This window comes from Rhipicephalus microplus, chromosome 2 (assembly GCF_043290135.1).
Source record: "Rhipicephalus microplus isolate Deutch F79 chromosome 2, USDA_Rmic, whole genome shotgun sequence".
Lineage (NCBI taxonomy): Eukaryota > Metazoa > Arthropoda > Arachnida > Ixodida > Ixodidae > Rhipicephalus > Rhipicephalus microplus.
The window spans coordinates 217,541,505-217,552,668 of NC_134701.1; the positions used below are offsets into that span (position 1 = coordinate 217,541,505).

Here is an 11,164-nt window from a genome sequence, read left to right on the forward strand (position 1 = left end):
GTCTGTCGAATCGTATATTTCGTACGCATACCTGCCCTTTAGTATATCGCGTTCCTCGACTTTTCGTTAAAGTCACGTACGCAATAACATAGCCGCGCAGCTTTAAAATGTCAGAACGTACTTGCGACATCGATGCTTTCGCGATGACAATGCGTGCCCAACATTGGCACTGCCGAACGGTAAAAAGAAACTTAAGGCAAAGCCTTTCGGTGCCTCATCAGACACCACAATTGACTGTTGATGCTGGCAGCGCCGGCGTCAAGCTGACCGATGCAAGAATGATTACGTGTTGAAGTCACTACAAAATGTATGCATTAAATTATAACGTGATGTCACGTCATGGTGCCTTCATTTGTATAATCGTCGCTTGGTCGAAAATGAGCCGGTCGCAGCGGTAGTGCGAAGCAAGCTTAGGTGCAGGTAGCGCGCAATGCCTTCATTTCTGGAAGCAGTACAAAACTACTTTTCGGAAAGGAAGGGTTCGAAGCTGAAGTATTGATGAAAAGGAAGGACTGGACGAAAATAGGCATAATAAGATGGCGGTCACCCTGGAGTAATCATAGGCGAAAGCGTAAAGAACACTACAGTGAGTCTTGTTTGCATTTCGTGTGTGTCTTTATACTACATCAATAAGGCTTCTTCGATCAATAAACTTATTTCTATGAATTAATCTATCTATCTGCATTACATGCACACACAAACACAGGAAAGGACATGCACAAAGTGGTTAAGAAGTAGCCCTAAAGCAGGAGTTACTTCTTCGCAACTCCATTCAACTTATAAAGCCTTACACTTCGGAATAGTTGAAAATACTAGCTGCATTGTTTAAAACCTTCTAATTCGAAGAAAAAATCTATCTGCCGTTAGTTGGACAAGAACGAATAATAAAGGTCAGGGACAAAGCAATCGCTAAATGAATGCGCCGAACTGTCTTTGCGATAAAAACACGAAGATTCTTACGCAAGAACTAGAACGATAAAAACAAGCATGTTACTGACAGCTGTATGGAGAATAGGCTAGAGCGAGTGCAACAATATATATAACCTTAGCATACTGCAGTACTGAAGAGCTGTCACAGTGCAGTGTAACGCAATAGCGTAAAAATATCCAGGCAAGAGACATAACAGAGACTTGTTTTTGTGAACCAAGGGCAGTGTGTAGAGTATAGTGGGATCGGCAAAACGTCTGAACAAAGTTGTTTTTATTATTTCTTAGTATTTAACTTTGCACTTTCTCTATTATTTCTTGTTTGTGCTTTAAATGTGCAGGCTAGAATCCAAAAAGCCTGCAGAAATCCTTGCAGCCACTTTCCCAGCAGACAAATAAAAAATGTACAATATGAAAAAAAAAAATGGTTCAGCAATAAATGTGTCTTCTTTTATTCCTTCACTCGTTTTTTTTTTTTTTCAAGCACACGTGCCCATTTGAAGTAAACGTTTGCGGAATATCTTTTACCATGCATTGACTCGCTCGAAAATCGGTCATTGAAAACAAAAGGAACCAGAAGCGCTGTTCAGAAAAAAGGAAAAAGGAAGTGAAAAACAGCACCTACTCGAGTTTTCAATGTCAGTGGGTCAGTGTACTACAACAAAGAACACGAAAAAAATATCATGATGAAATTAAGCCGTGGGAATAAAAATACACGTAAAAAACAGAATTACGATTACAGCACACACTCGAACACGAAGAGCAGAAAGAAAAAAATTCACTCACAAAGTCCAAACAACTGAGGTGTAACGTTCAGGCACCGTGTTCTTTTTTGCCATTGTGTCTTTGTGTCTGGCAGCTGTTCAGGAGGCGTGAGAGAACTTCTGAGTCCGCTCGCATGCGCGGTAGCTTCGGCCGTTCTATGAAACAGAGGTAATAAAAATTATATTTAGGCATTCGCTTTTCAAAAATACACCTCGAAATGCACGGCGAATTGAGCAGTACTTTCGCACTGAAACGGTCGTTTATTTTCGATATATATATATATATATATATATATATATATATATATATATATATATATATATATATATATATATATATACATATATATATCAAAACATTTCGAAGGACTCATGAGAGGTACGGAGGTCAATTAATAAGAAATATATAATTTGCAAATGAACTACATGAAATAACGTCAATGCATAGCATACTGGCTTTTTCTCTAAATAAATTATTTCATGAGGTCCCCTCCCAAAAAAAATAGAAAAACAAAAGAAGCAAGAGCTCACAGAAAGCTAACGTGTCCCTACACAAAAATCGCTGAATATGTTTGATGGTCATTCAAATAAGAGCCCCATCGCTCATTGTTTAGTACTTATTTGTGAATGTGGGAAGTTCACGAAAACACCAAAATACAGGCAATTAAGAAGCTAGAAGACTTATGAAAGTTAGTGGTTATACCTTGGAGCCTAGCTCTCCCACACTGTGTCCTGATGTTCGGTAGAAAATACTTGTAACTGTATATGTGAAAAAGTGAGGTATAGTTTCATTTGATGAAAAGTATCATCGTTTGGTTACGTTTAGTGTAGTGTTTCAAAGCACCTATAGCCTTTTTTTTTTGGGGGGGGGAGAATGCTAGTATGTATGTATGTATGTATGTATGTATGTATGTATGTATGTATGTATGTATGTATGTATGTATGTATGTATGTATGTATGTATGTATGTATGTATGTATGTATGTATGTATGTATGTATGTGTGTGTATGTATGTATGTATGTATGTATGTATGTATGTATGTATGTATGTATGTATGTATGTATGTATGTTTACTGAGGCTTTGGTTAGATAAATTTGCTGCCTAATAATTGTATACTAATTGAAAGAAGCTAATCAGTTCGATGCACAGGGAAACACAAGGGAAGGTCCTGAAGCGACCATTGACACAAATTAAAGCTGCTTTTATTAACGATGAAACAGCTCTGCAGAAACCCTATTAACACCTCTTCTGCTACTTATTACGTCTTAGAGTTAGACCTAAGCAACCTCGTTGCGTAGTTGCTTTCCAGAAAATTCTTGCTCCCCTAAAATATACATAAAACGCCAAGCGTGAAATCAGCTCGGAGTTCCACAGCGTAAACTGTGGAACTCCGAGCTTATTGCACCCTTTCAGTCAATAAAAGGGCCTCGAGTTGGTTTGTGCCAGTTTAGTGTACCAAGCTAAGATCAACCGCGGTACTGTTACATTTTCAAATTCGAATGGCAACTACACATAGTATGGTGTAAACTACACGCACAGACGATATGACGATAAGAGAACGTGCGGTAAAGCGATTTTTGGAAGAAATCCACTGTGCTAAAACGGGACTTTTTTTTTCCTAGTACTTACTTATCTTTTCCACCTGCACATAGGATGCAGTGAAGGCTGGCACAACAAAGCCAAAGTACGTTGAACTAGTCATTCGAGGATTATTGCCAGGCTATGCACGTGTCGCTGTTTCCAACCGGACAATTCCGGACGAAACCTACAAGGAACAACGCACGATGACCTTGGCAGGCGCTAGCGACAACCCCTTCTTCGTCTTCTTCATCAGTTCGCCTCATTTTAGGAAAGTCATCATTGCGAGAAGAGCTGCAATGATCCCCCCCCCCCCCCTTCCAGCATCTACAGACGCTGACGTCGTCATCTAGACGGCGCCACGAGGTGTCACCGTGGATCAACACAAGTTGCCCACGTCACAGCATCGGCGGCGACGAAGAAGAGGAGTCGTCCCGTTTTGCCAGGGAAAAACCAGGCGCGAGCGGTACGCGTTGCGTCTCAGGGTTGGTTTTTTATCGCCATTGTTGCGAAATACCAACTTTCAAGATCGCGCCGTGTCACGAGACCAAACAACCTGGCGCGCGCCACGCGTGCGTCACTGCCTCGGCGCAGGCGCGGCTCAGCCGACTACTGCGCATGCGCTGCTCGAGCCGGCCGTAGCACGGCGCTAGCGTCGCGCCCGAATGAATGGTCTGCTCCGGCGCCGGTGCGGCACAGTCCGCTGCAAGCAAAGCCGCCGTGCGCTCGCAAATCTGATCGGCAGAACCGAAACCTGGTGTCGCTCGCGCACGGAGCCTAAGCTGCGATTCCGAGTTGTTTTCGTGCCAGTCGCTTGACCGACCAGGAAGCCGGACGTTGTGATTCCCGGAGTTACTAAACTTCCGTGACTTCGTATATTGTTTTTCCTGCTGTTTCTTGGCTGCGTTGAATTCCTTGGAGTAAGAAATGGCCACCGGAGTGCTAGTGAGCTACCCTTCCCCGGCACTTCACGAATCGCGCCCCACTGCCTTCAAGAAAGGTGAGAACCATTTATGTGACTTCAAACTCACCTTTTCATAGCGTTTATTTGCAAGTCCGCATATTTTCTGGAGTTTAAAACATCTGGGCAATCACTTATTTTATTTATACGTGCCTCTTACACTTTTTCATCATAATCTTGTAACGGGGGTCGTTATTATTAGATGTTACTACATACCTGGACGTAAGACTGCGACCACACGCCAGTTATTCGCTCCTCCATTGAATGTGAAAAAAAAAGTAGTTTTTAATTTGAGACACCCATTCAAAGTTCTTGACATCCTTCGCACAGCTAATATTCGGTTTCGTAACTAGACACTACTTCGCTGCGCTCTCTTTGAAAAAAGAAACATACAAGTAGTGCTGAAACTAAACAAGTTTCCTACTTGAATGCCGCGAAGAAGCCTTCATGGACCTCGAAGTTCAGCGGATTTGCTTTTGGATGTTTAGGAAAAATTACTAAGGCCGCCTGTGCGTCTAAACAAGGCGAGACTAAGTTGCGCACAAATCGGTAGCTACCTAAGTTAAAGTTCCAGACTACAGTCATTCTGGTATATAATTTAGTAATATTGGTTCGGAACAATACATGGATAGAGTGAAATTTTACCGAATTCTTTTCGATAATGAAAGAAGCACACTTGCACGCCTGCTGAACCGTAATGCGCACGGGAAGCGTTGACCATCTATGTTCTCTAATGGTCACGCAGATCTCAACCTATCAAAGTATGGGAGGTCTGAAAGGAAGACAAAGAAAAAGCCGTTGCAGCGGTCACAAATATGGGAGCATGTTGTCTTAGCTCCAGCAGTTGGCAGCCACAGATTTTGCATCCGTCATATGGAAAACCTACAAATGTTAAATGTCTGGAATTCACGTTAACTGCATCACTAGAATAAAGCTATACTTCGAAATAAGAAGGGGCTTCTTTGAACGCTGCGTGCTTCCTCGCTTTCGTACAAGTAGACTAAGACGGACTCGTGACGTACTGTATTGCGTAAACGCCGGGCGCTGCCGTGCGCGCCAGGAATGCGACGAGGGCCTTGAAAGAAGGTGGCGGCGCGCGCCTTCGATTTGCCCGGAAGGTGGGGTCGTCGTACGAGCTCTTCGGAGAAACAGTATTTAAAGCACGTGGGAGTTCGGCCCCTGGAAGCCGAAGATCAGTGCGAACACCTACTGTACCGGATTTCGGAAGAACGCGCGTGGAAGAGAGTGAAACCCGACGAAGCGGGCTTTCTTGGTCGATTAAATAAACACACGTGCTACGGGTGATGGTACGACGTGACGGGCTCGATTCAAGCTTTGTGGTAGGTGAAATATCACCCCAAGAGACGTTGAATGACGCAGATTTATACGTCAAACTTGTACAAATCCTGGGCCCGTTAGATATGTCTCGTTGGGAAAATGTTTTGCGCTTCCACAGTCCATATGGAAGGAGTTCGCGTGGACTTCGGAGTGCATTAGGCCACGTCGCCAACTTCTCCCGGAACGAACATTATATGAATGGAATATCAATAACCGCCTTCTACCCACGCAAGACGGAAGTGCCCATTGTGTTCGATCTGGCATGCAGGTGTCTGACAGCAGCAGATATTGCTTCACAGATAATGTATTACCGTTTCTCCTAGCATTATTATGCAAAGTCAGTTCCAGTTTTCCTCTGAGCTGAAACGGAGTAGATTTTACGGCACATCGTGAATCAATTATCGGGTTTCAGGGATGAGCGCCAGTTCACGGAAGCTTTTTACCGACCAATCTTTAATTAAAATTTATTTATGGCTGTCCCCTTTCTTCTCCTCACTGCTCGTCAGACAGCTTATACTTCAACTTGCCATGTGGCGTAATGGAATGCGGAATAGACGCTCCTCAATATGGAAGGCTTAGCGCTCCCTTTCATTCACGCGTGAAGGCCGCAAAGCGAGACGTTCGTCTTTGTGGTATGAAATGAAGGCCTGCTGAAAGGCCGTGACAGAGCGAGTGAAGAGTAATGCGAATGAGGTGAAGGAAAACTTAGCTTCTTTTGAGCGCTCTAGCATTTTAATCTTTTTTTTTTTGCTAACACACGCATAATCATACTGTGGTTTCAGGAGATAACTCTCAAGATGCTTTATGAGAATCCTCCAGGAGAACATAGATAAAGCAACAATGGGACTATAGAATCAAACAACTTCTCTAGTGCTATTCACTTGCGAGATCACATCATAAAGAACACGAAAGACTTTTCAAGGATATAACAAGAGCGTCATTACAATGCTATAGTCATAAGCACGTCTTATGGTCGATAATGAAGGCCCAGTAATGAAAGAAAAGAAATCTCTACAGCAATATTCGCGTAAGCTTCGAAAAGACAGTGCATCAAAATTGTATTGTTTTTGAAGGCTCACGCACGTTGCTCACTGTCTACGTGTTGCTGCCATTGATCATACGCAGACGGGTCCCTACGGCATTCGAAGTCAGACCCCATGCTGGTGGCACTGTCGCACAACTCGATGGCTTGCTGCTGGGAGCAGGACAACTGCTGGGACAGCATAGAGGACCTGGCAGAGCAAGAGCTGCTAGTACAAGGGGCCGACGCTGTCACACTGGAGGGCCTCAAGAGCCTCTACAACTGCTGCTTCACGTGAGTTCTCGCTTATGAATTCAAAATATTGCATTGATTTGTTCGGGTGACCTTTATATAATAGCGTGCCCTTAATTGACAACAAGCTTGAACACTTCAAACAAAAAATGGTAAACATTATGTGCTCGACCGATCCGCAATATATGCATCATCTTGCAACTCCACTAAAAACTTTACATACATGGCGCATGTATTGACAACTATATATATATATATATATATATATATATATATATATATATATATATATATATATACATATATATATATATATAAATTTTCCGCCTTAAGAATGAGGCTTGTAACTTGCCAGTGTTTTAGCTATAATCACTTCAGCAGCCTAATACTTATGCTGTTGACCTCATTTTAACCTGTGAAGCTTTAATTGTTCACCGATTCAACTTTTCGCCCCGTAACATGTGCACAATAAACGAGTGCTTTTCAAAATCGCGATAATCAAAAAGTTTTGGGACGTTAAACCCCACATGTCAAAAAGTTGCAAGCCTGGAACGTATTCGCTATAAGAAGCCCTGGTGTTCTACATTTCACAGGTGTGGAGTGAGCTGGGCTGAGGACCAGGCTTCTCTAGATTGTGCTGAGTGCGGAGGGTACGCCCTGAACCGCCCTTGCGTCCACTGCAATGGCAGCTGCGGTGGAATCTCGAGCAGGGACTTGGTCGCAGTAAGTATATTCTCATCACTTAAGGTTCAGCGCCATATTTATTCAAGAGATTTGCTTGTTGGGCAAGTTGGTACATCCTTAGACGCGATGAAGCCTCGAACACAATCTAGTGTTCTGACCATATTCGTGGAGTTCTCTAATTATACGTCCCTCCTAAGAAATGTTTCGATTGCTAACGACAGCTCACGAATAATGCTTGTTGTAAAAAGGAAATATACTTCAGAATGCTGTTGGAAAAGTATTCACACCAGTGTTCACATTTATGCATGTGGCATGAGATAAGTATAGATAATATTTGGCTCGCCAGCGGTCATGACGTGCACTAATTTTGTTATAGAAGTTCCCATCAACCCGGTCCAGCACATTGAGGCTGATATATAATGTCATTGTGACTTTAGGTAAAACCTACGAATAATTAAGATGAAATTGATGTGAGAGAACAAACTCGCACCAGTTAACTCATTTCTGCATTAAAAAATTTGTGACTTCTGTGTGAATGTATTTCTAAACAATATACTTTGCATAAACAGATGGTCTGCTTGTAATATAGAGGCAGAAATTTGAACAGGTGTGCATTCTGAAACATGTATTGTGCTTATTGTAGTGCACTTCATTCTTATAGCTAACCTGCCAATTTTGTTCTTTTTTGTCCTTTCAACAGTCCCACAAGCTGAGGCGCTCCCAGTGGATTGGTGAGTGTCAGAAGGCACCTCAAGATGCTGCTGTTGTGAAGAGCAAGGACTCATGAAGACCTGCCCACCTAGGTCGGCTCTCGGGCAACAGTGCTGCCATCGACTGTACATAGACAAGAGCTCGACCATCCAACCTTTTCCAAGTCACCTCAATGTGAGCCTGAACTTTGCCGCTGCACGGAGAAGTCCACTGAATGTGCTTCATTCGTACACCACTAGTGGACTTTCCTACCATATGGCGCCATTGTCGAAAGATTCTGCCAGCCATGGATCCTAAGCAGGGGCAGAGGTACATCAAGATGCCTGTGTCCATCAAACGCAATACCATCCCTGAAAGATGGTGTGCCACATCTAGACCAGCAAACTGCCCCATAAATAGAATAACTGTGGCAGCTGGAACATTCCAAGGTGCGCGAATTGAATGGCTCTCGTTGGTGCAAACAGGGTGTGGTGAATCACCATGACTTGAAAACGTCCTGTATATATGTACGTGATGCTCGTTCCACACGTTGTTGTCAGTTCTCGCGATGTCTAGTATTTTTGTGTTCTGCATGTTCTAAATGCTTCAAATAAAACAATGGCTACAGTGCTTTCAAACGAGCAAAACAGGGCATATGTTACCTCTCCTGTAACTATCAGCAGGTGGACGATCAGACGAAACATGAGGTTTTCGATTTTCTTTTCGATCATTGTAAAATATGCAACCTACAATGAGTATAGTCATCTCCCAAGACTGATATGCCTTACATCTTTATTATAAACAAGGAAACATTGCTTATTTAGGAACTAAGTCCACATGTGTGAAAAGTGACACAATTCTGTTAGAGTTCCTCAGTACTGGTAGTCCAGCATTGGCTAAACACCAAAGCAACACATTTTTTGTGATGAGGACAAAGCTGGTGCTAGGGTGGATTTAATAATTCATACTTGTGACATTATCGTTGCAATTCAAAGGTATCACAAAAATATTTTAATGATTGAAAAATGATTTGAAACCATGAAGCATCTAGTAAATGTCTTCGACATCACAGTTCCTTGTGTTTTGTGGCAGAAAGCCAGCATTTTTTTCAATGAAAATGAATTGATGCTTATTAGAGATACAGTAGAGACACATAGTTATGAAAGCTTGTTCTTAGATAAAGGAAAATGTTTTCATGCTGGAAAAGGCTCTCATACTAAAGCAATTCCTGTTTAAAATGGTGCTTGAAAAGTTGAAAGCTCCTAAGAGACGTATTCCTCTTCTACCTCTTGGAGATTGTAAAAATGCATTGCATCATGGCTCATGAGTCAGGATCGCCTAGTGACTCTGATGTCTCATCTTGAGCATGTGGCAGCACATCATATGTTTCACAGTTGGGTACCTCTACCAATTACATGACATTTTTCTGCCTCTTGATGAAGCAAACTTATTTTAATGTATTCACTTGCACACCAAAGCTGTCGTTGAGTCTTTTATATATTTTGTGTGTTTGTGATGTAGGGAAACTCAAAATGTTGTGTTTATTGTGCCAAAATTGTATATAATATGTGACACAGACATGTTTTTGCTCTGCAAACCATTGCTGCTGCCAAATACTATCTGGTCTTGTCAACCCTTTCAGAGTAGGACTTGTGCGGCAAAGAGTGATGTGTTGGTTCATTAGGAACAAGCATTTTCCCCAAGATATGCCTCAAAAGTCTAATATAGAGAAACGTGCCTTGAGTATGCATTAGAGAAATATACAGAGAGTGTATTTTTGTAAGCTGGGAAGGCAGTTGTAAGACCCACCCTGGCAAAAATGCGTCCAACATTAGTGAGTGATTTATGAAAGTATGTGGGCCTCTAAAAAGCTGGAGATCGCGTTAACACAACGCACCTGAATGAATTTGTCGTTTTACGAGATGTTGCATTTTGTTGCGAGCACTATCTGTTGAGACTCGCACTTTTGTTCCTTGAGCTGCACTCGGTTGTTGAGTTGATAACTGCACTAAATTCAGCGAATATAACGAAGCATTGAATGCACCTCTTCGAACAGGTTGGTCTTGGCTTCTACAATGATTACAAGAAAGACACAGTACTATGTAAAAGTGACCATTGTTCACAATGATGCCACTACTGCAAATTTCGGCATTATACATAGCACAGGCTGTATTGTTCCTGCCTTCAGTTTTTTTGATGCCCACAGTTAAAATGCTAAACTTGCAGATGACGGGAATTCCATAAATCTGTTCATCGTGCATGTCTTATTTATTGAAAGATGTGTCGCTACAGATATTATCTTTCATAATTTCTATGGTTTGCAATAAAAACGTGTCGCAGAATGTATGACCTCGAGTGGATCTTCCATTAATTTGCCACCCTATACTGAATACTTCCCCATGAAAACAAAAAATCTTAAACACGAAAACGCTACACGGACATCGTTTTGTCACTGTATTATTAAGTCGTGTTATCCTTCGGGATTTTACGTACCAGAAACACAATATGAATGCAATGTTATAGGCTTCGAGCTCAGCCAAAAGTCTTGGTGTGACTTGCAACCACACCAAGCCACACTTAATTTATGTTAAAGACGGCCCAGAACGTTATCAGATAAGAACTGAATTATTGAATCATTCCAACTCCATCACCGGGTGTTAATTCTTAGCAAGCCTATTTTATCGAAGGTTCGATACCTTCATGTTATGAGGCATCCATAGTAAATGACCTTAAGAGCTGAAGGATAACGTATTAGAGTCAGTGACTGGATTTTGCTCTATATCAGTAATACCAGTCAGTTTCACTACTCAGATCATTTTTATCCGCGCAATAGCCCGCAGGTCTTGAAAATGAGTTGTCTGCCAAAAAACTAACAGATGCTTAAGCGTGGCAGTGTCTGCAATGAAATACTACAACTGCGTATCGAACATGGGAAGCACGTTTGCT

The 11,164-nt window shown here is 42.1% G+C and overlaps 1 protein-coding gene across 1 annotated transcript; it reads left to right on the forward strand.

Moving 5' to 3' along the window:
• The first annotated feature begins 3,947 nt into the window (after positions 1-3,947).
• On the forward strand, positions 3,948-10,564 carry LOC142774912 (protein pinocchio-like). Its single transcript, XM_075876077.1, has 4 exons — positions 3,948-4,272; positions 6,697-6,886; positions 7,438-7,567; positions 8,229-10,564. Exons 1-4 carry the CDS (start codon positions 4,200-4,202, stop codon positions 8,313-8,315), a joined length of 480 nt encoding a protein of 159 aa, XP_075732192.1. The 5' UTR covers positions 3,948-4,199; the 3' UTR covers positions 8,316-10,564.
• Positions 10,565-11,164: the final 600 nt, after the last annotated feature.